The sequence below is a fragment of the Sapajus apella genome, unplaced genomic scaffold (assembly GCF_009761245.1).
Source record: "Sapajus apella isolate SASKATOON/1434 unplaced genomic scaffold, GSC_monkey_1.0 scaffold4, whole genome shotgun sequence".
NCBI classification, from domain to species: Eukaryota; Metazoa; Chordata; class Mammalia; order Primates; family Cebidae; genus Sapajus; species Sapajus apella.
Genome location: NW_022436944.1, coordinates 26,450,985 through 26,474,352, shown reverse-complemented (window position 1 = coordinate 26,474,352; position 23,368 = coordinate 26,450,985). Strand labels below are relative to the sequence as shown.

The 23,368-nt window shown below is 41.6% G+C and overlaps 1 protein-coding gene across 1 annotated transcript in view; it reads left to right on the top strand.

The window, feature by feature from the left end:
* The window catches only part of CLSTN2 (calsyntenin 2), a 657,536-nt gene that overhangs the window by 481,137 nt on the left and 153,031 nt on the right, over positions 1–23,368 (top strand). The window contains exons 3-5 of the mRNA XM_032264861.1: positions 1,951–2,146; positions 2,869–3,077; positions 18,176–18,325. Of these exons, the coding sequence (XP_032120752.1) occupies positions 1,951–2,146; positions 2,869–3,077; positions 18,176–18,325 (555 nt within the window). The remainder of the gene's footprint in view (positions 1–1,950; positions 2,147–2,868; positions 3,078–18,175; positions 18,326–23,368) is intronic.

Genomic DNA, 23,368 nt, shown 5'->3' with positions numbered 1-23,368 from the left:
GACACATTTGTTGGTAATATTCTCATATTGGTATTGATCTTGGGAGAGAATCACAAGGCAGGCACTTTAGAGGTTCATCTATTCAGCCCTGCTAATTTAGAGCAGAAATTAAATTTGAGAATTTGAGAAACCGTATTCTCCTGCCCTGAAGGCTGCAGAACTTGTCAGAATACACAGAACAGAAATGCCAAGTGATCTCGAGAAACAGAAGTGAATGGGAACCCGCCTTCTTGTTGGAAGGCGGTCCACAATGTGTCTTTCCATTTATTTCAAAAACACATTGAGAAATGGCTAGGAGGGGTGGCGGTGGGGGTTGGGAGATGGGGGTGGTAGTGAAAAGGGAATGTTAATAATGAAATTGAGGATCAATTTTATTTTTTTTAAAAGCATAAATGTAAGATTGGTATTGATTGAACACCTTGGAAAACAGTGTTAGTAAGAGGTCATGGCATGCTTCCTATATGTAAATCAGAGGATTTCTTTCCTGAATGAGACTAGAATTAGAATATAGATGGCTTCTGGAAGCAATCCATGGGGTGATTCCTTAGAAATTATGGGGCTGTTTGCAGATGGTGTGGTGGGGTAGAAAGTACATGGACTGAGGAATCAGCCATACCTGGGTTTAATATTAAACTTTAGCTCTGTGACCTTGAGCAAGTATTTAACCTTTCTGATTTTTCTCTCTTTTTAAAAAAATTGAATAAATTGGTATAAAATACTGCCTTGCAGGTTTCTTATGAAGGTCAAAGGAGGTTCCCTGGGTAGAGGTAGAAAGCTCGGTGCCTGCAGAGCAAGAATGCAATCATGTTATTCCTTCTCATCACTGTGTCAGCTCTTATGAATAGCTGGGCAGGACCTGAACTAGGGTGAGGCAAGGAGGTGCCTGGGTTACCCCGAGAGCAAGGCCTTGTTAAATGGTGCACCCTAGGTACCTTGCTTGCCCCTCCCTGGCCTCAGCAGTGCAGCTGAGACAGTTCAGACCAGGGCTGGGGCATCTTAGGGTAGATGCCCCCCTCTCACCACCATCTCTGGGACCATCTTACAGATGACACAGTAGAGACCCACACAGTCAATATAATTTGACTTACGCCAGTTAGTGTGGCCAGCCTGGAATGTGAATCTAGGCCTCTGGGCTCTTGGCCTCTGTTTTGCTCCCTCGAAGCCTATAGCTGAACTCTTTCAGCTGTAGAAAACATGGTGCTCACATACAACTTTCCACTGTATGATCTCTCTGGACAGCGACATCCCGTCTCTCCAACCAGTCTGTAAATTTTCTCAATAGGGACAGAGAACATGTATCAAATTTTCAGCACTTCCCAAGACATGCACAACAGGTTTTGCATACATTTGGGGTTCAATAAATAAACATACATTGATTGAGAAGAAAAGGAGATATTCTCATGGCCTTATAATTTTAACACATAGAAATAGTTGTAATAAACATTAATCCAACTGAAGGAGAGAAATGCATTCATGTCACAACATGTTCAGCTCTTTAAGATGTCAGCTTTTCAGGCTCCACAGGGACTCTGGAACTCTGGAGCTCATGTAGACTCTCCCCACTGTTTTAAAAGAGAAAACTGCAGCTTGGAAGGGGAAGTCGTGGCTGGAGACAGAAAATGGAGAAGTGGGAGAGGTGAGGGAATTGGGCTGAGGCAATGTAGTAAAGGAAGGAGAAAAAGCAGCACTGCTCCTACGTTAGTGAGCAAACACATCACTTGAGGGTCCTGTTGAAATGCAGATCCAGTTCAGGAGGTCTGGGGGAGCATGGGATTCTGTATTTTTAAGAAGCTCCCAGGTGATGCTGATGTTACTGGCTCATGTTCCATGCCATGTGTGTGGAATGAATTGCATGGAGGTTTTGAGTTTGTGAATCTGTTCCAATGCAAGCACTGTCTTCAATCTGGCAGTTCTCAGGATTCCCACTCACTGTCTTCCATCCTTGTGCAGGGGAAATTTGTGCATTCAAGATCCACGGCCAGGAGCTGCCCTTTGAGGCCGTGGTGCTCAACAAGACATCAGGGGAGGGCCAGCTCCGTGCTAAGAGCCCCATTGACTGTGAGTTGCAGAAGGAGTACACATTCATCATCCAGGCCTATGACTGTGGTGCTGGGCCCCATGAGACAGCCTGGAAAAAGTCACACAAGTGAGTACCCCGACAGAGCCCTCTGGATGCCCCTCCCTCCTGTGCCCTGTGCCCACCCCACTTCATTCACATGCTGCTCTTCAGATATGTTTACCCCCTTGTCACACCATGGTGTTCCAGCTTTGCTCAACTGCTTGCCAGTTCTCCGATCCCTTGCAGGCATCTTCACAGTCTGCTTTCTACACCTGGAATATTCTTCTCCCTTTTCTTCACTTGAAGATATGCCTGTTTTACCTTCAGGTCTGAGTTTAGGGGTCACTTATTCCAGGAAGCCTTCCCTAAGTGGCCCACCCCTGCAGACCTGGTCAGGACCTTTCCCTGGGCCTCTGCAGTGCCATAAGATGCTCTCTGTCACAGCACTTTTCACTGTGGGTTGTCCCTGCTTTCTCCCTTATGAAGTTTATCTAAGAGCCTAACAGAGTAAGAGGGGTTAAATCGTTACTGAATGGAGGAGTGGATGAATAGAGGGAAGAATGAACAGTAAATCTGTTGCCTAAAGCTGGGGCAGAGAGAAGGGTGTAAAAGTCTCTGGGATGGATTCATCTAAGAGCGTCACAGCAAGGGCAAGTAGAGGGTCTCCAGTGAGAGGGAGGATGGGACACTCAAACAACTGCCCCCACTGGCTTTCACTTGGCCTTGGGACTCAGTGCCCCCAGGAGGTGCAGGAAGTTAGTGTGAATCTCTCTTTACCACCATCCCTTCCTTTCTGTGTGTGGTCCCAGGGCCGTGGTCCATATCCAGGTGAAGGATGTCAATGAGTTCGCTCCCACCTTCAAAGAGCCAGCCTACAAAACTGTTGTGACGGAGGGCAAGATCTATGACAGCATTCTGCAGGTGGAGGCTGTTGACGAGGACTGCTCCCCCCAGTATAGCCAGATCTGCAACTATGAAATCGTCACCACAGATGTGCCTTTTGCTATCGACAGAAATGGTGAGTGTCCTCAGAGGACCCCAGTGGGGTCAGGAAAACAAATTCACTGCCTCCTCTCTGAAGGTCCAACAAGGACTCTGAATGTGTTTGGCAAGTGTTGCCTCCCTTGCCATCTTTGGTCTAAGCTCCATAACCCAGGACTCAGTCCCAGACTTGAGGGAATGGCCTTATCTGATTAGCAGCCCTGCCAGGTCTAAAACACCCCCAGGGAACCTCAGAAACCTACTTACTCAATGTAGTCTATGCAACTCACAGTGTCACACATCTAGATACTGAAGAGGGTTGGTTTCCTGGTCAGATTTTCCAGTTGTCATCCAAATGTGAACAATGCCATCAGCTTTGCCATAAGTAATTATTTGCCAAGTACGTTCTTTAATTATGTGTGAGTTTTTGGGTGTTTGTATGTTCTTCCTACTTTGTTTTCAATAAGGTTTAAGTAGCACACAAAGATGCAAAAGTTGCAAAACTCAAAGTCCATTCACTCTGTGTTTATTGAGTGCCAGGCATGGTGCTGAACATTGGAAAGGAGATAGAGTGGAACTCAAAACAGACACGGGCCTGTCCACATACAGCTCATCAACTAGGGGGATAAAATAGAAAATCCAGTGGCAACAAGGGCGAAGTTGGTGCACAAAGCATGCCGTGAACCAGGGTTGGGCAGCAAATTAGCTCTGTACTTCCTGATAGTCAGCGTCTAAAGGAAAATAGCATCAACTACCTGCTTGCACACCTTCAGAAGAAACCCAGCACTTCTTGATGTTAAGACTAGGTAGAAACTTACTCTATGACATTGTCTTCTGCACCCTGAGACTGTGGCAAATGCCATAGGGGATAGAAGCCAAGGAGACACACTTGTCTCTGTCTTTAAGTAGCTTTAGGATCTGTCTTGGAAGACAGAACTAATATCTGTAAGACAGAAAAAATAATAAGGTAATTTCCCTCTAAAATGCTAAAACATGGGGAAAAGGCAATTACATACCTGGACAGCACAAGATGTTAATTATACAAGGCACAATATCAATGTACAAGCAAGCAAAGGAGACAATATAGGACTTTAATTAAAGTTTGGCTCAAAACTAAGAAGAAAGTAATTTTAATTATAAAGGCTTTCAGAACCATTCCCTGATAGTTTCTCCCACAGGCTCTGTGGAATGGCTGGCCTGTCCCACTGCAGAGGCACACATGTGCACGCATTGCTCCATAACATATAATAGAACTTCTTTGCATTTTTTTTTTCTCCTCTGGGTTTCTTTTCCTGTGTGGTCAGTTGTGTAGTGTATCCCATAAAAGCTTTGGAATTTGGGGAGTGACCAGGCTATGGTGAACAGCAAGGCTAGACAAGTAGAGGTATATGTGCTCAGTGGTCAAGCTCTGCGTGGGTCTCCTGCCCTAGTTCTGAAGAGCCACAGCCCAGGGAGAGATGAGATGCAAATTCTTTCTTTGGAGGGTAAACTACCCCAGTCGTGAAGATAATTACTCACCTTGATGAGCCATTTTGCTAACATATGCCAATTTATTTCCCTGGCTGTCTCATTAGAAGTGAGTAATGGGCCTTTGCCAGGCCTCTGCCTCTGATGCTGGTTTACAACCTAAGATGAAGAAGAGAATGGGTACTCCCAGGGAGCGTGGGCCCCTGACAGCAAGGTGTACAAAAGCAGTCCTACAAGTAATGAAGGCAGGACCTAGGGGCACTCACAGAGATGACACCCATTCTAATGAGCTTCCCAATTGGCCCTTTTCCATCAGTTTCTCTGAGCGACCTTTCCGGCTCCTTGAAGAAGTACTTTGCATGCTCATAAGGAAAGTGCTACTGAATTTAGAGCCTGCTCATTGAGGCCTAGGTCTCCTCTACCACATGGCTTCAGATAGATGTTTCCTGGCCCCTCCAACCTGCCAGGCTCTTTGCTGGTGGGGTAAGAATGGCAGCAGGGAGAATAGAAGATGCAATGTGGAGTCAACCTGACTATCTTTAACTAGAGACTACCCCTCTTCCTACCAGAGGCCCTCAGACTCCCTCCCTTTGAATTCCTCCCCATGAAATTATGGCAGTATCAGGCCCTACCTCATTGTGGGATTATGAGGACTCAAGGAGAAGCAGTGTGTGGGGGTAATGTTTGCAGGGTATCTGGCATACAGAGAGAGCACTCAATTAATGGTGCCACAATTATTAAATATTTACCTGGGTTATTGGGACATGAGATTTATTTACCAGGCTTAAATTATGAGAAGGTAAATTATGAGTTCATCACATTGCCTTCATCTTGGGAAGTTCTAGATCTATTTGAGATGGCCTCATCTGCTGGCTAGTGTTGCTGGGATAAGCAGAGCTTGGGTCCTCAAAACTGAATCCTAAAACCTAAAGAGCTAGCCTAATAACACTGTCACAGTGGTGATAGAGCTGGAACTCAACCCAGGTCTCCTAAGTGTGAGCCCCAAAGCCTTTCCATCAGACTGCTCCTCCTCAATGATAAGTTACAGGGTGCATGGCAGTGGAATTTAAGTTTGCGAACACAAAGTACGGGGCAATGTCAGCAAAATGGCAGAGAAGGAGATCCCAGCTTTCATTCCCCTACAAAGTACAATCAGACAGTTATCTATGAAAGCAAGTAGTTGTAGGAGAGCTCAGGAGTCCAACTGAGACGATACAGCAACACAGTGCAAGAAAAATAATGAGGATAATTGCACAAAAAGAGTAGGAAGAACAGTTTCATTTTGCATGCGTCATCTCATCCCCCAGGCCAGCATTGCTTAGCACAGAGAGACCTCAGCTCTAAAGTTACCCTTGAAGAAAAAAGGATAACGAGATGAACAACCAGTTTCCTAAGCTTTCAGAACACTCCCCAAAATGACCTGTTTCAGTTTTACCCGACCCTAAATAGCTGGGGAGATCAGCATGGCTGAAACATTTGGAGACATCTGGGAACAAAGAAGGGTGGGGCTATCAGTATCAGCCATGTGGCAGGAGCCACCACAGTCTCTAGTGGCTGCTCTGCATAGGACCCCAGCTGTCTTCTACCCTCAGGATCCAACAGCCTCACAGCCACCACAAACTCCTGACTGGCTTTCACTGCCAGGGACCCCACATTGTTTGCCATTGTAGAACTCAGCAGCCTCTGCCACTGAGGAAACCAACAACCGGTACAGCCACAGGGCCCTCACAATTTTTGCTGAGGACCCCACAATTTTTTACTTTTGCAGTTTCTAGGTGCTTGAGTTACCACATCTCTTCATCCTCTCTCCCCAAAGCTGCCCTGGCTGCTGCCATTGTAGACACCCCAACCTAGGAACCCAGGGTAGCCACTATATGTATGCCCCAAAATGGCCTGGGCTCCAGCCAAATATCCATTTGTCACCACCTTGTGTGTACCTGTGGCAAAGCTCTTAGCCGTGTGCAGCTGAGCAGCTGGCCCCAACCCCCATCACCAGGTCTAGCAGCTGAAAATATGCCTGTATCTGGCTTCTGTGCCTACATGCATGCTTACCACCAGCCCTGGCTCCTACAGCTGTACACATGCAAGCCCCAAGTTTTGTCCCTGGCCCCCACCACTGTGCTTGTACCTGCAGCTGATCCCTACAGCTGCACACATGTATACCTCCAGCTTGATCCCTATAGCTGCACATGCATATGTAGCTGGCCTAACTCCCATTGGTGGCCCCCATCACCGCATAGGTGCCTACAGCTCGTCCTTACAATTGCACATGTGTATGCCATGAGCCTTGACTCCTATAGTCATGCATGTACATGCCACCAGCCACCATATAACCACAGTTGGCTCTGCCCCAGCCCTAACCATTATGTGCATATCCATAGCTGAGTGTGAACACAGCAGTGGCCCTGACTCTCCTGCTCCCTGGACCAGTTCTTTGTTGCTGGACCCAGGACACGGCTGAATATACCTACAGTCCTGTCAGCCACTGTGGACCTCCCACAGCCTTTGCCACACCAAGGAGCTTACAGCTGCAAATGTTACAGACTCCAGCTACCTGAATCAATAAGACATTGCATCCCTCTCCAAGACCTGGAGCCACCATACACTGGGCACTAAGCATGGTGCCACAGTGCTCTCCAGCATTACCTATCCTCACCCTTACCTCCCTAGAGGTGAAGAATTTTCCTTCATGAATCTAGCTCATAAAGTCTGCAAAGGTGATTGTTTCTTCAAATGCTCGTACACTTACATAAGACTACAAGTATCATAAAAGATCAGGGAAATATGGTAGCACCAAAGCAACATAATACACTGTCAGTAAGTAACCAGCTCCAAAGAATACCATTGAATTCCTGATGAGAATTCAAACTAATTGTTCTAAAGAAACTCAGTGATCTACAAGAGAACACAGATAATTAACTAAATCAGGAAAACAATAGAAGAACAAAGCCAGAAGTTCAACAAAGAGATAGAAAACAAAAAGAACCAAACAAATTTTGGAGCTTGAGAATACAATGACTGAATTTTAAAAATGCAATAGAGAGCTTCAACAGCTGACTCAATCAAGCAGAAGAAAGAATAAGCAAACTTAAAGATAGGTCATTTGAAATTGTCCAGTAAGAAGAGAAAAAAGACAAAAAGAATTTTAAAAAATCAAGAAAGCCTACACAATGTATGCAACACTATCATGAGAGCTCATATTCATGTTATGGGATATTTACATGGCTAAGAAAGAGAAAGGGCAGAAAGTGTATTTAAAGGCATAACGGCACATATGTTCTCAAATTTGGGGAGAGATATGGACATCTAGGTATGTGAAGCTTAAAGGTCTCTGATCACATTCAACCCCAAAACACTTTGCCATGACACATTATAATCAAACTGTCAATAATCAAAGACACAGAAAATTTTGAAAGCAACAAAAGAAAAAAAAAAAAAAACATATCATATATATGGGAATTTCACTGAAGCTATCAGTGGATTTCTCAGCAGAAACCTTGCAGGCCAGAAAAGAATAGGATTATATATTTAAGCTGCTGAAAGAAAAATTAAAAAAAAGCACCAACCAAGAGTACTTTACCTGAAAAAGCTATTCTTGAGAAATAAGGAGAAACAAACACTTTCTCAGACAAATAAAATCTTAGGGAATTCATCACCACTAGATCTGCCATACAATTAATGATAAAGGGAGTTTTTCAAGCTGAAACAAAAGGATGTTCTTTATTAATACAAAATCATATGAAAGTATGGAACTCACAGGTCAAGATCAGTATATATTCAATTTCAAAATATTCAAATACTAAGAGGGTATGTAAATCACTTATAACTGTAAAGATTAAAATACAAAAGTATTAAAATAATTGTAGCTAAAATGACTTGTTAATGAATATGCAATATAAAAAGCATGTAAATTGTGACATCAAAAATATAAAATAGGGGAATAAAAGTGCAAGGCTTTTATGTGCATTTAATGTTATATTTTTATCAGCTTTAATCAGACTGAGATAACCATAAGATGTTTTATAACATGTAAGCCTCAGTAACCACAAAGCAAAAGCCTGTAGTAGATACACAAAAAATTAAAAAGGAAGGAGTCAAAGCATACCACTACAGAAAATTATCAAATCACAAAGAAAGACAGCAGGAGAGAAAGAAAGGAACAAAAGAGCCACAAAACAACCAGGAAAAGTTGTGAAAATGGCAATATTAAGTCTTGACCTATCAATAATTATTTTACATGTAAATGGACTAAATACATCTATCAGAAGACATAGAGTGGCTCAATGGATAAAAAACAAGACCCAACTATATGATGCCCACAAGAAATTCCCTTCACTTTTAAGGACATGCAAATAATAAAAATGAAGATATGATAAAAGATTTTGTGCAAATGGAAACTAAAAGAGATCAGGGATGGCTATACCTATATGAAATAAAATGGCCTTTAAGTCAAAAACTTTAACAGACAAGATCATTATATGATAATGAAAAGTAAATTTATTAAGAGGATACAGCAATTGTAAAATACATGTACCCAACACTAGAGCATGTACATATATAAAGTAAATACAAACATGAAGGGAGGAATAGACAACAATAAGACTAGTAAGAATCTTTAATACTCTACTTTCAACAATGGATAGAGCACTGAGACATAAAATCAGTAAGGAAACATTGGATTTGAACTATTATACTTTAGGCCAAATGTACCTAACAGACATGTTCAGAAGATTTTATCAAACAGCAGCAGAATATACAGTACACACGGAAACTTCTCCAGGAAGATCACATGTTAGGTCATTGTTTTCAGTGAAATGCTTCAAGTCTCTTCACCAAATTAGCTAGTAGCTACTGTCTCCAGCAATCACCAGAAGCTCACACAAAAGAACATCAGTGCGGGAATTCACCAAAAAGGATTCCTTTGAGAAAGCCTTGCCATTGGAAATTGGGCTGTGGGCACAGCTTCAATGATACAACCACAGTGTGAAAGTTTAAAAGGTTTTAGTACCTACTGATTCTGGGAATATATGGCATGACTCCAGGCCACATAGACAGAGATCAGGAAGTGCAGGCTGTAGAGAAACAGAAACTCATGAGCCAATTTTTTTTTATTGAATTCAAAGTATTAATATACAGATTTCCCATAGGGAGTTTTAATTGGTGGCTTTAAAGCAAGCAGGCATGATTTCTAGGTCACCTATTCACTGAAAGGTAGTCACTGTGGCATATCTGCACAGTCCATGCAGAGTATGAGGGGCAGCAGGACCCACAGTCCATGCAGAGTATGAAGGGCAGCAGGACCAGGCAAGTAGGCTATATCTAGCTGTCCCATAGGGAACTGGTCGCCAGGAGGCTATTGTATAAGGCAGTTATTTGAATTAGCCACACAGAGGAACTTGGAGGTGTAGAACTGGAAACTGTGTAAAAAGTGACTGAGTCCTGCTTCTGGTAGGGGGAAGTCCAACTAATATTCAAAATTAATAACAATGTAACATAAAATTGTAAGCATTCACTACAGCCATAAAACAGGTCTTAAATTTAAGATTAAAATCATATAAAATATTTTTGTCAACCTTGATGGTATGAAACTAGAAATCAATAGTAGAAGAAAAACTAGAAAATTCACAAATAGTGAAATTAAATAACATGATCTTGAACAACAAATGGGTCAAAGAAGAAATCAAAAGGAAAATTTAAAAAATATCTTCAGGCAAATGAAAATGAAATCACAATATGTCAAAACTTTTTGGATGTAGGAAAAGCTGCTTTACAAGGGAATGTTATAGAAATTAGTGCCTAATTTTAAGAAGAAAGATACCAAATAAACAACCTAATGTCATACCTCAAGGAACTAGAAGAAGAACAAGCTAAACCTCGAATTAGTAAAAGGAAGAAAATAACAAAGATTAGAACACAAATAACTGAAATAAACACTAGAAGACAGTATAAAAAGATCAATGACACCAAGTTTGTTTTTTAAATAAACTAATTGATAAACCTTTAGCCAGGCTAAGAAAAAAGAGACAAGGCTCCAATAGATGAAATCAGAAATGAAAGAAGACATTACAACTGATACCACTGAAATAATTTTTAAAGGATGATGAATGGCTAAGAACACTTTTACACCAACAAACTGGATAACCTAGGAAAACTAGAAAAGTTCCTAAAGACATGTAACCGGCCAAGACTGAATCATAAGGAAATGAGAATCTGAACAGACCAATCATGAATAAGAAGACTGAATTCATAATAATATTTTTTTAAATATCCCATCAAAGAAAACCCGAGGACCTGATGGCTTCACAGCTGAATTCTACTAAACATTAAGATAACTAATAACAGTCCTTCTCACACTCTTCCAAAACATTGAAGAGGAGGGAACACTTTCAAACTCATTTCATTAGGCTGATATTACCCTGACATCAAAGTCAGACAAAGACAGTACCAGAAAAGAAAATTATAGGCCAATATTTCTGATGAGCATAGATGTAAAAATAGTCCTCAACAAAATACTAGCAAACCAAATTCAACAGCACATTAAAAGGATCATATACCATGATTAAGTGGGTCTTAGCCCTGGGATGTAAGGAAAGTTCAACATATACTAATTAATAAATGTAATACGCTGCATTAACAGAATGAAGGACAAAGATGATAGCTGAACAGATGCAGAAAAACATTTGACAAAATTCATCCTTTCATGATAAAAATTCTCAACAAATAATATATAGAAGGAATGTCTTCAGCACAGAAAAGACTGGGTATTACAAGGTCACAGCAAACACCATACTCAGCAGTAAAAAGTTTAAAGCTGTTTCTCTAAGCTTACGAATAAGACAAGGGTGCTCGCTCTTACCACTTTTATTCAATATAGTACTGGAAGTTCTATCCAGATCAATTAGGCAAGAGAAAGAAATAAAAGGTACTCAAACAATAAAGAAGTAAAATTATCTGTTTGCAGATTACATGATTTTACATAGAGAAAACCCAAAAGACTTCACCAAAGACTGTTGTAACTAATACATAAATTTAGTAAAGTTGCAGGATACAAAAGCAACATACAAAAATTATTTTCATTTCTGTATGCTAATAACAACCTATCCTAAAAAGAAATTTTAAAAATCCATTTACAATAGTACCAAAAAAATAAAATACTTAGAAATAATTTAACCAAGTTGGTGAAATAGCTGTATGCAGAAAACTATAAAACATTGATGAAAGGAAATGTAGAAGACACAAATAAATTAGAAGATATTCCATGTTTATGGATTGGAAGAATTAATATTGTTAAAATGTTCTACTCAGGAATCAAAAACCAAATACTGCACATTTTCCCTTATAAATGAGAGCTAAGCTATGGGTATGCAAAGGCATGCAGTATGGTACAATGGTGATTGGAGACTCAGATGGAGAAAGATGAGAAGAGGGAGGGTTAAAAAACTACCCATTGGGTAAAATGTATACTACTTGGGTGATAGGTGCATTAATATCCTAGACTTCACCACTATACAATTCATGTAACAAAAAACCACTTGTACCCTTAAAACTACTTAAAAATTTTTAAATAAAATGTCTTTATTACCCAAAGCAATATACAGACTCAATGCAGTCTCTATCAAAATTACAATGGCAGTTTTCATAGTCACAGAAGATACAATCCTGAAATTCATATAGAATCACAAAAGACCTCAAATAGCTAAAGCAACCTTGAACAAGAAGAACAAACCTGGAGGCACTACACTTCCTGATTTCAAACTATAAATTATATTGCAGTGCTATAGTAATCAAAACAGTATGTAGCTGTCATAAAAACAGACACATAGACCAATGGAGCAGAATAGAGAACCCAGAAATAAATTCACACATATATAGTTACTTAATTTTCAACAAAAGCACCAAGAATACACAATGGAAAAGAACAGACTTGCGAATAAATGGTACTGAAAAAAAACTGGATATCCACAAGCAAAACAAAGCAAAATTGGACCTTTCCGTTACACCATATTCAAAAATAAATTCAAAATGGATTAGAGACTTAACACATCCCTGAAACTATAAAAATCCTAGGAGAACATATAGGGGGAAGGCTCCTTGACATTGGTAGTGTCAATGATTTTTTATTTTGACACCAAAAGTATAGGCAACAAAAGCGAAATTAAACAAGTGGCACAATGTCAAAATAAAAAGCTTCTGCATAGCAAAGAAAGCGTTCAACAAAATACAGAGGCAACCTACAGGATGGGAAAATTATTTGTAAACCATATAAGCAATAAAGACTTATCCAAAATATGTAAGAAACTCATATAACACAGTAGACAAAAATGATTTTAAAATGTACAAAAGGGCCATTCAGGATGTTTTTTCAAAGAAGATACACACACACACACACACACACACACACACAAATGGTCAACATGCATATGAAAAGATGTTCAATGTCAGTAACTACCAGTAAAATCCAAATCAAACCCTCAATGAGCTGTCACCTCACAACTATTAGAATGACTACTATCCAACAGTCAATGAGGAGAAATGTTGGTGAAGATGTGAAGAAAAGGGATTCCCTGTAGACTGTTGATGAAAATGTAAACTGGTACAGCTATTATAGAAAACAGCATGGATGTACCGCAAAAAAAAATTATAAATAGAACGGCCATAGGTTCAGCAATTCCACTTTTGGGTAAATATCCATGAGTAGGGGGTGGGGATATCAGTATCTTGAAGAGATAGTTGCATTCCCATATTTATTGCAGCAGCATTCACAATAGCAAAGATACCAAAGCAACCTAAGTGACTGTTGACAGATGAATGGATAAAACAATATGTGAGGGAGACACACATACAATGGAATAGTATTCAACCTTAAAAAAAAAAAAAGGAAATCCTGCCATTTGCAACAACTTGGATGAATCTAAAGGACATTATGCTAAGCGAGCTATCCCAGACACAGAAATACAAATGCCTCATGATAACACTTATACGTGAAATCTTAAAAGGTTGAACTCAAAGAAACAGAGTGTAGATGGTGGTTGCCAGGAGTTAGGGAGAGAGTGGGGGAAAAGAGACGATACTGATCATAGGGTATAAACTTTAGTTATTAATATAACATGAGTAAGTACTGGAGAATGTACAGCATGGTGATGTAGCTAGTAGTAATGGATTATATACTAGAAATTTGCCAAGAGTAGATCTCAACTAAGTTCACCACACACACACACACACACACACACGCACACAGAAAAGTAACTATGTGACATGATGCATATGTTAAACAGCTTTATCGTGATAGTCATTTAATAACGTATACATATATGAAAACATCACATAGTCCATAAATATATACACTTTTTATTTGTCAATCATACCTCAGTAAAGCTGGAAAAAATCCCACCAATTGGTGGACCCCACACTTGCATCTACCACTTGTGTTTGTGTGTGTGTGTGTGTGGTCTTTGACAAGTTACTTGAACTTTGTCTCAGAACCTCACCAGTAAAATGGGAATTAAATATTGTTCTTGTGCCATGCAATTATTACCTGAACTGATGCCAACAAGGTTCTAGAGCCTCTGGCACAAGCCCACCACTCAGCCATGGTAGGGAATGACAGTGGAGGGAGCAGTAAGCTCTCAATGACACCCATTTACCACTTGGCAGATTTTTTACTTTTCAAGCGGTTGGTCTTCATGCAGCCTCAGCTGGCCTGTTTCTTTGTCAAAAGGCTGCCCTTCTGACAGGAGAGAAACCAGCTGAGGCTATATAATAACAGGACTCATGCTTCTGAGCCCTGTGTATCCTAAAGTCTGCTCATTCTTAACGTGAATGAAGATACTTCTTTCCTGTATGAATAGAAATGCCTTGTGTCCGAAATTCAGAAAGCACAGAAAAGTGTTAAGTCCCCCATAATCCTGCCAAAGTAACCCTTATTAACCATCTGTCATATTTTCAATAGTTTTTCTGTAAAGTTTTTAAACAAAATTAGGGCCACAATATCCCTGCGTTTGTCCTCCTTCTTTTCCCACTTAACATTTAATTATATGTATTTTCCCCATCTTTAAACATTCTTTATAAAAACCACTTTACTGCTGAACAACAATCCATCTTATGCATAGATGTTATGCTTAGCTCTTCCCTTATACCGTCAGACTATTTTTCAGTGTAATAAATAATAGTTAGATGAACATATTTGCACATATATCTACAATTGTATCATTTTTTTAGAGAAGGAATTGCATGCCCAAAAAGTACAAGCAATTTCAAAATGACTGGTGTATATTGCCAAGTAGCTTTTCAGATAGATTGTTCCAATTTAAACTCCACTAGAAGGAGGGTGTTGATCAGTAGGTCTGTCTCATCCTCTCAGCCCCCACTCTCCCAGAGTAAAAAAAAAAAAAAAAAAAAAAAAAAAAAAACTAAACTAATATGCAAGATAGGGACCGGTTGCTCTTTGAAGGTGAATTTCTCAAATTGATTTGGAGAAAGGTCCAGGGACTGATGTTCACCATGGTTAACTGTGGGATTAGGTCTTCCCACAGAAGACAGTAGTAGAAAAATCATTCAAATATGGGAGAAAAAGATACAATTGTAACAGAAGCGAAACACATGACTTCTGAGCTTTCAAAAAATTTTTAAATGTGTATCTTATCCAAATATGACCTTCTCCCATGCAACAATTGGTCACAATTTTGACCTAATGCTTCAAAATCTGTGCTTTGAAACTCATTTTCACATGCATGAAGTTGGTGGTGGTGGAGAAGGTAAATTAGTTTCTCAGTTTCACTAAGACTTGTTGCGGAAGTAGGTCTGCGACAAATTGAGCCAAGGATTCAGCTCGTGTTTATTTTTCTACCACCATCGATAGTGTTTGTTCTGCTTAGCGTTGCACAGATTGTAAATACTGAGCCTTCCTTTTGTAAGAGGAGTGTCTGTTGAGAGCCACTTAATTTTAAAGAAAGTTAACTTTTTTTTTCAAAATTCAATGTGATGTTGTGAAAATATACTTCTCATGGTTGTATTAAAGTACTTCCACCTGACAGAATTCCTCCCCTGTGATAACTATAACCACATGCAAGTTTGTTAACAAAATCCGTGGGGAGTGTTACCAACTAATGCTGAGCCATTCCAGACCTGTGCCGGCCCTCAGAACTGAGAGGGAAGCAGTAATTGGGGAGAAATAAAAGGGATTCTGAACACCAGCCACGAACCTAGAAACACATTAAACACACTTTTATTCAGACATTTTTGACTGAATTTTTTTATATTAAGTCAAACTATATTGTCGACTAAATTCTATCTCAAATTGGCAGATGCAGTTGCATTTTTAGAAATAGTCCAGAGAAGGGCTGGGCGCGGTGGCGCACACCTGTAATCCCAGCACTTTGGGATGCTGAGGGGGGCGGATCACGAGGTCAGGAAATCGAGACCATCCTGCCAGCATGATGAAACCCTGTCTCTACTAAAAATACAGACATTAGCTGGGCGTGGTGGTACACGTGTAACCCCAGCTACTTGGGAGGCTGAGGCAGGAGAACTGCTTGAACCAGGGAGGCGGAGGTTGCAGTGAGTCGAGATCGCGCCACTGTGCTCCAGCCTGGTAACAGAGCGAGACTCCGTCTCAGAAAAAGAAAAAAAGAAAATAGTCCAGAGAAGATAGCAGAGTAGATTATTCTAATTCTTGATCCAGTGTCTTGGGTAACTTCGTATTCCCTCGTGAACATCAGCCAGCCTCTGCACCTCCCACTTCCCATTCTCTGCTCCTCCCACCTTCACATAGAGTCACACGTGCAGCACCAGCTCATGGCCTGGTACTAATACTATTTCACTAATATTGGGTAATTGGTGGACCCTTTTTTAAAAACGTATACCTTTAAAGTATTATTGGACTTTTCTAATTTTCTAAGCTTTTTTGTTTTACTCCATGTTCTCTCAATTTGCATAAACAATACACAGCAGTTAGAATGGAAAAGAAAGCTCGTTGAGGTAATTTTTCTATTTTTATATTTTGATGAAATATAAAAATATACCTGAGTCAGGCCTGGTGCAGTGGCTCACACCTGTAATTGCAGCACTTTGGGAGGCTGAGGCAAGTGGATCACCTGAGATCGGGAGTTTGAGACCATCCTGGCCAACATGACAAAACCCTATCTCTACAAAAACACAAGAATTAGCCAGGCATGGTGGGATATGCCTGTAGTCCCAACTACTTGGGAGGCTGAGGCAGGAGAATCACTTGAACTCAGGAAGTGGAAGATTGCAGTGAGCCAAGATTATGCCACTGAACTCGAGCATCAAAGAGCAAGACTCCCTCCCTCTCTCTCTCTCTTTCTCTCTCTTTCTCTCTCTGTGTGTGTATGTGTGTGTGCATGAGTCAGCCATTCCCTGTTTATTTTGTTTATTTATTTATTTATTTATTCATTTATTTATTTGAGACAGAGGAGTCTTGCTCTGTTGCCAGGCTGGAGTGCAGTGGTGGGATCCTGGCTCACTTTTTTTTTCCAGACAGAATCTTGCTCTGTCACTCAGGCCGGTGTAGTGTTGTAATCTCTGCTTACTACACCCTCTGCCTCTCAGGTTCAAACAATTCTTGTTCCTCAGCCTCCTGAGTAGCTGGGACTACAGATGTGCACCACCACGTCTCGCTAATTTTTGAGAAATGGGGTTTTACCATGTTGGCCAGGCTGGTCTCAAACCCCTGCCCTCAAGCCATTAGCCTACCTCAGCTTTCCAAAGTGCTGGGATTGCAGATGGGAGCCACTGCACCTGGCCTATTTTGTTGATTTGTTTTTTAATTTTAATTTTTAAAGTTTCTGATAAAAGATGATAACATTTAAATTCTAATTTGCTGTCAACTCTGCTGCCAAAAAAAAAAAGTAGGAATAAAATCATTCTCAGCAAAATACTTTAATCTCTTATAATTAGAAGCTTAAAAGTATTAAATGCACTTTAGGTCTTAATTAGTTCTTTGAAACTAAAATTGTATTTCAGAAAAAATAATTAAAATTTTGCTCATTAATTACCAAATATTTATTTCAGAATCAGAATATCAAACCTACAGGAACACACAAATGACTCAGAAAAAAATTACTTGGTCTCTTTTAGAAAAGAAAAGTATCTTCTTCAGGGCAAGAAATCTGTTATTCTGTGTAGCTTTCAGAAGGGAGATCACATGTTTTCTTATTGATTTTACTTCCTATTTGGTAGCAAACTCATGTGAGATGAGGCAGTGAGCATTCCTGGCGACAAGCCCAGATGTTAAAAAAAACATGTCAGGACATTTTCTGAATTCCATCTTTTTTCCAAAGATATCCTTGCAGATGAGTGGTCTTTGCCCTACACCAGGGACACAATCACATGGCTGTACTTTAAGAGGAAGTTTTCTGGCAACCCATTACCTGTAAACACAAGCCAGTTGGATTGCAGGTGTGTGCTCGAAATTCCCTGCCAGTCCTATTGCACCGCTAGGTGGCTTCAGCCAGTGGTTCCCAGAAACTTGCCACCAGAACATAAGTAGGCTACAAGTGGAGCCATGCTCCTGTTTGCCCTTGTTTTTACAAACAGATATGGAAAAGGGTCACTTTCTTTTTGTGAAAGTGGGTGGAGTGGAGAAGGAATTTGGGAGAAGGACACTGGTTAGATTGACCTGAAATGATTGTAAACATCCCTGTTCCTCAGGCAACATCAGGAATACTGAGAAGCTGAGCTATGACAAACAACACCAGTATGAGATCCTGGTGACCGCCTATGACTGTGGACAGAAGCCCGCCGCTCAGGACACCCTGGTGCAGGTGGACGTGAAGCCAGTTTGCAAGCCCGGCTGGCAAGGTAGGCCTCTTTTATCAGTCCTGTGTGAAGGCAGCATGGTCTGGTGTACAGAAGGTGCCATGCATGTCCTCAAATCATCACAACACATAATTTATATATTTTTTTATTGCACTTTAGGTTCTGGGGTACATGTACAAAACATGCAGGATTGTTGCATAGGTACATACATAGCAATGTGGTTTGTTGCCTCCATCCCCCCATCACCTATATCTGGCATTTCTCCCCAAGTTATCCCTCCCCAACCTCCCCACCCACCGCTGTCTCTCCCTTAGCACCCCCCAACAGAGCCCAGTGTGTGATGCTCCCCTCCCTGTGTCCATGTGTTCTCACTGTTCATCACCCACCTATGAGTGAGAACATGCGGTGTTTGTTTTTCTGCTCTTGTGTCAGTTTGCTGAGAATGATGGTTTCCAGGTTTATCCATGTCCCCACAAAGGACACAAACTCATCGTTTCTTATGGCTGCATAGTATTCCATGGTGTATATGTGCCACATTTTTCTTGTCCAGTCTATCATCGATGGGCATTTGGGTTGGTTCCAGGTCTTTGCTATTGTAAACAGTGCCGCAATGAACATACATGTCCAACACATAACTTTTTCAAGTACACTCACTTTGCTGTGAGAAATAAAGTGGCTTACTTATTCTCACAACTCTTAGGTGATATATTATCCCCATTTTTCAGCTGAGAATGTCAGAGACATCCCCTCTAACCTCATGTGCCCAGTTTGTCCAGTGCTCCCTTTTTTCAAATCTCATGACATCTTCGATCGATAGTAATGATCTCACAGCATGTGGGATAAATTGCCAGCAAGCCTGTTCACTGTACCCTGGGGTGCTGGGTCTAGCTGATGCATTTCAAGTTTTGCATCACTGAGGAACACCTGGGGAAAGTCATCATGTTCTTTGTGCTCACACAGAGTGCACACAGGCAGAAGTGGGAGACCCAGAATCCAGCCTGTGGATTAGGGAGTATATGAAATGTTGACTTTGGGAATGAATAAGCAATGGCTTTGGATAGAGGTTGATTTTTGCGTCAGTTTAGATCTTTTGGAATGCAAAGAAAAGTAAATGCTTAGGTCACCCTTAGGAGGGTTTACCACTGAACTGAGAGCAAGTACGGAAGGTGAGGACAGCTGCATTGATGGACCTTACAAAGAGTTGAGTGATTTGTGGAATAATAGTAGCTCTAGTGGAGATGCCAATAGATCTAGTGGCTGAGCAGGGATTCTAGAGTTATCTCTGCACCACTGTTTTGCTTGCCCGATGATTCCCTGTCTCTACTTCATGTTTGAGGATGCTGCAAGCTATTGCTTACTCATAACTCATAAAGTGCTTCATTTCTGTGTACTGCCTTCTCTAAGTGTGTCTTTAAGCTTCTGCCTCCCCATTATTTTCTCTTTCTTTCTCTCTCTCTCTGTCTGGTATCTTTAATTCTTAAATTCTCTAGGGAGTCTGTGTTAGTCACTCACATCCCTGTTGTGAAGACTGATGCCAGACCACCCTATAAATCCCTGGTCACTCTTTGAATGACTACCTTTTAGTCAGTTATTCTTTTCTAATTCAATTCATCAGGGTCAGATTGGCAGGACATCATGGTACAAAGTAAGGCTGTGTCTGAGAAACTACCTGGCATCACTCCCCTCGGAAGGCAGTTCTCAAAGCACTCCTCCCTTGCACAACTTGATCTCCCTTAAACTTAAAACTGAAAAGATCGGAACGGGTAATTTAACCCGCCTCTGGAGAGAGCCAGAGTGGTTTGCCTTTGAACGAAGTAGAAAAGATGAAATGCTCAGTAGAAGAACCACAGGTAAGGCACATGAGAGTTAAAGAACAAAGCAGAGTCATCTTTGTGTCAGTCTGTTTGGGATCAAGGAAGAGACACAGAAAGAAGGACAAGCCAGAGTGGGAAACTTTGTTTTCCCAACCTCAGGGAGCCTGAGCTCTGATTGGGTATAATTCACTGGACCCGAGGACCCTGCAGACAGAATTCTGTCTTGTTCACCACTGAATTTCTCAAGCTTAGCACAGTGTCCAGTGCCAATTGTAGGTGCTCAAGAAATAGTCATTAAATGAATGAATGAATGAATGAACAAATTAATGAATAAATGAAAAGTTATCTGAGTAAAGAAGAGCTCACCTTGTTTTTAACTCAAGGTGATTAGCTCCAATGTAGGTGTGGCCTTTCAAAAGAAAACCTGGAAAAAATATATAAACTCTCTATGCATGGAATATGTTCACAATGGGAATTTAAGAGGGAAAAGCAAAGCACACAGTTGTGTTGGGAGAACAGTCCCAGTGCTTCTTTGACTTTGACAAATGAGGCACCTATAGATTTGTGATTACATTTTTATTCCTATATTTAAATGTAATTTCCTAACGGAATTTGTACTTATTAAATGTAAGCAAGGGAAAGCCTGGTCACAATGCTTAACTCTACGTGTGACGGATGTATAGAGCACCACGTGATAGTGCACACCGCTGTTTGCAGCTCCAGACAGTGAGCTGCTGTAGGGCAAAGCTGGTGCCCATTTGCTGTTTTGTCTCCAGTGCCCAGCACAGAACCAGACATGATGCAGGCACTTCGCAAGTGTTTAACAGTGCAGGAATGGTCAGCAAACCTTTGGTTACAGAAAAAAGGTATCTTTGTGGAACAAAGGAAAGAAGGAATAGGCAATTCCCTACATCCACTGATAGAGTCGGGCAAAGTGATTTAAACACGCGGAATAGGAGAATCAATTACTTCATGGTGGCTTCCCTGCCTTAGCTTCCAGCCTGTGGTGGCAGAAGCCGGCAATGGGGTCTTCATCCTTACACTTCTCCGTCCTGCTTACCCCTTGCGATTCCTTCCTTCCTAAAGTGAAATGACTTAGAACAGGTACAAGAATTCAAACTGCCAAACTGCGTTTGGCACCCAGAGCCGGAGTTTGGGATGTCTTCTCTCTCAGTGACTGTCCCAGTAGGCTTCCAGATGATAGACAGGCCCTCCAGGCTCTCTAATATGTATAGCAGGTCACAGTGCCTTCCTACATTCCTGTTCCAGCCCCTAGTCCTAGAGGGGAACGTCCTGTCCTCCTCCCAGCCGACTAATTCACTTCATTCCCCTACTTGGACAACCCTCAACTCTTACTCACTCATCTTGGGGCCTATTCTCTCTTATACGCCTGGTCAGGGCTGCAGCCTCTTAGCCGGAAGTACACCTTTCTCCGGGGACGAACTGACCACAGCTGGTCTGAGTTGTGTGTCTCTTGTCCTGCCCCTTCTCTCAGCTGTGTGGAGCAAACTGGAATGAACCATGTTTTACTGGCTTGCTTGCTACTTGCAGATGATTCAGACTGCCCCTTACTGTGGAAGTGCATCAGGGGCCTTGGAGAAAAGGGTTGGCTTTTCTTGGAGCTGGTATAGGGTTGCACTTTGTAAATAGACAAGGAACACAGAGAGGGGAGGACATTCGGGGGACCAATGAAGAAACAAGGAGAGTAGTCTGGCTTGCATAAACAGCTGTGCCTGAAGAGATGTGGAAAGCAAGATTAGAGAGGCCTGTGGTATGGGAGGGTGGGTGGGTTGCTGAGGTTTTGAGGTCAGGGTGAGAAGCTGCAGTGAGCCCCAATTCCCTCAGATCCAGCTGAGAAGGGGCTGTGTGCCTTTGCCAGACATAATTCTACTTTATTCCCTGGAAGAACAGAAGCCCCTCCCAAACTGACTTCTCACAAGCAACTGGAGTAACCAAGCGAATGCACTTTGGCAGTTTGAATTCTGGTACCTGTTCTAAACCATTTCCTTTCAAGCAGGAGGGGATTGCAGTACCGCGAATGCAATCCATTACACGCAAGAGCTCCCGCTTCCCCCAAGCACTCTCAATCAGCGTGTCACCCAGTCCTTACTGCAGCCAGCTTCTTCCAGGGAGCTTTCTCAGAGCAAGGGACCCTGCCCACAGCTGGAGCCTTTCCTTCTCAGGGCATCTCAGACCCCAGCTCTTTTGCCGCCTGCCTTTCAGACCTTGGCTAAAGCATTATCTACCATGGCTATGGTTTTCTAATTCCTGTATTTTCTCTGTGGGTTGGTCTTCTCGAAAGGATATAGGCTTCCTTAGGGCAGAACCACACTTCTTGCAGCCCATGGCACTGAACTTTCCATCCATCACCTAAGCATGAACTAAAAGTGTGTTTGCTAGCATGACTTACCAATGGGCAGGGTGGGGCTTATTGAGGATTCAACTTGCAGCATAGGGAGGAAGGAAGGCTTTGCCTCCAGAAAACAAGCCCAGGATGCCAGGCACATACATCTTGCTCTTATGTGGGCTTTGTCTTCTCTGCTGTATTCTGAGGTTGCAATTCTGAATAGGTGATAATGGTCACCTCACTCTGTAGTGAGGTGGAACTTTGCTGAAGGGAATACTCCCATTCTCACTTGGCTAGAGAAGAGGATGGCTCAAAGCATAAGCCAGACCTGTGTGAGTGGAGGGGAGAACTACTTCTCTTTGTTTTGTCCCGAGCTTTGAGAACTCACAGTGTGCTTAGAGGAACCTCTAGTTTTCAGGGATGAAAACTTACATTAGGAACTAGGAAATTGATGCACCTGTAGCAGGTCACCTAAAGACTGGCTTGCATCCTGCCTCTCATGCCAAGTGTTTGAATTTGCAGCCTTTCTTTTTCATTTAATTTAATTTTAAGTTCCGGGATACATGTACCGGACACGCAGGTTTATTGCACAGGTAAATGTGTGCCATGGTGGTTTGCTGCACCTATCATCACCTAGGTATTAAGCCCCACATGCATTAGCTGTTTATCCTGAAGCTCTCCCTCCTCCCTACCACCTGGCAGGCCCCAGTGTGTATTGTTCCCCTCCCAGTCTCCATGTTCTCACTGTTCAGCTTCCACTTATAAGTGAGAACATACTGTGTTTGGTTTTCTGTTCCTGTATTAGTTTGCAGAGGATAATAGCTTCCAGCTCCATCCAGGTCCCTGCAAAGGACATGATCTTGTTCCTTTTTTTGAGTGCATAGTATTCCATAGTGTGTATATATATATATATATATATATGAA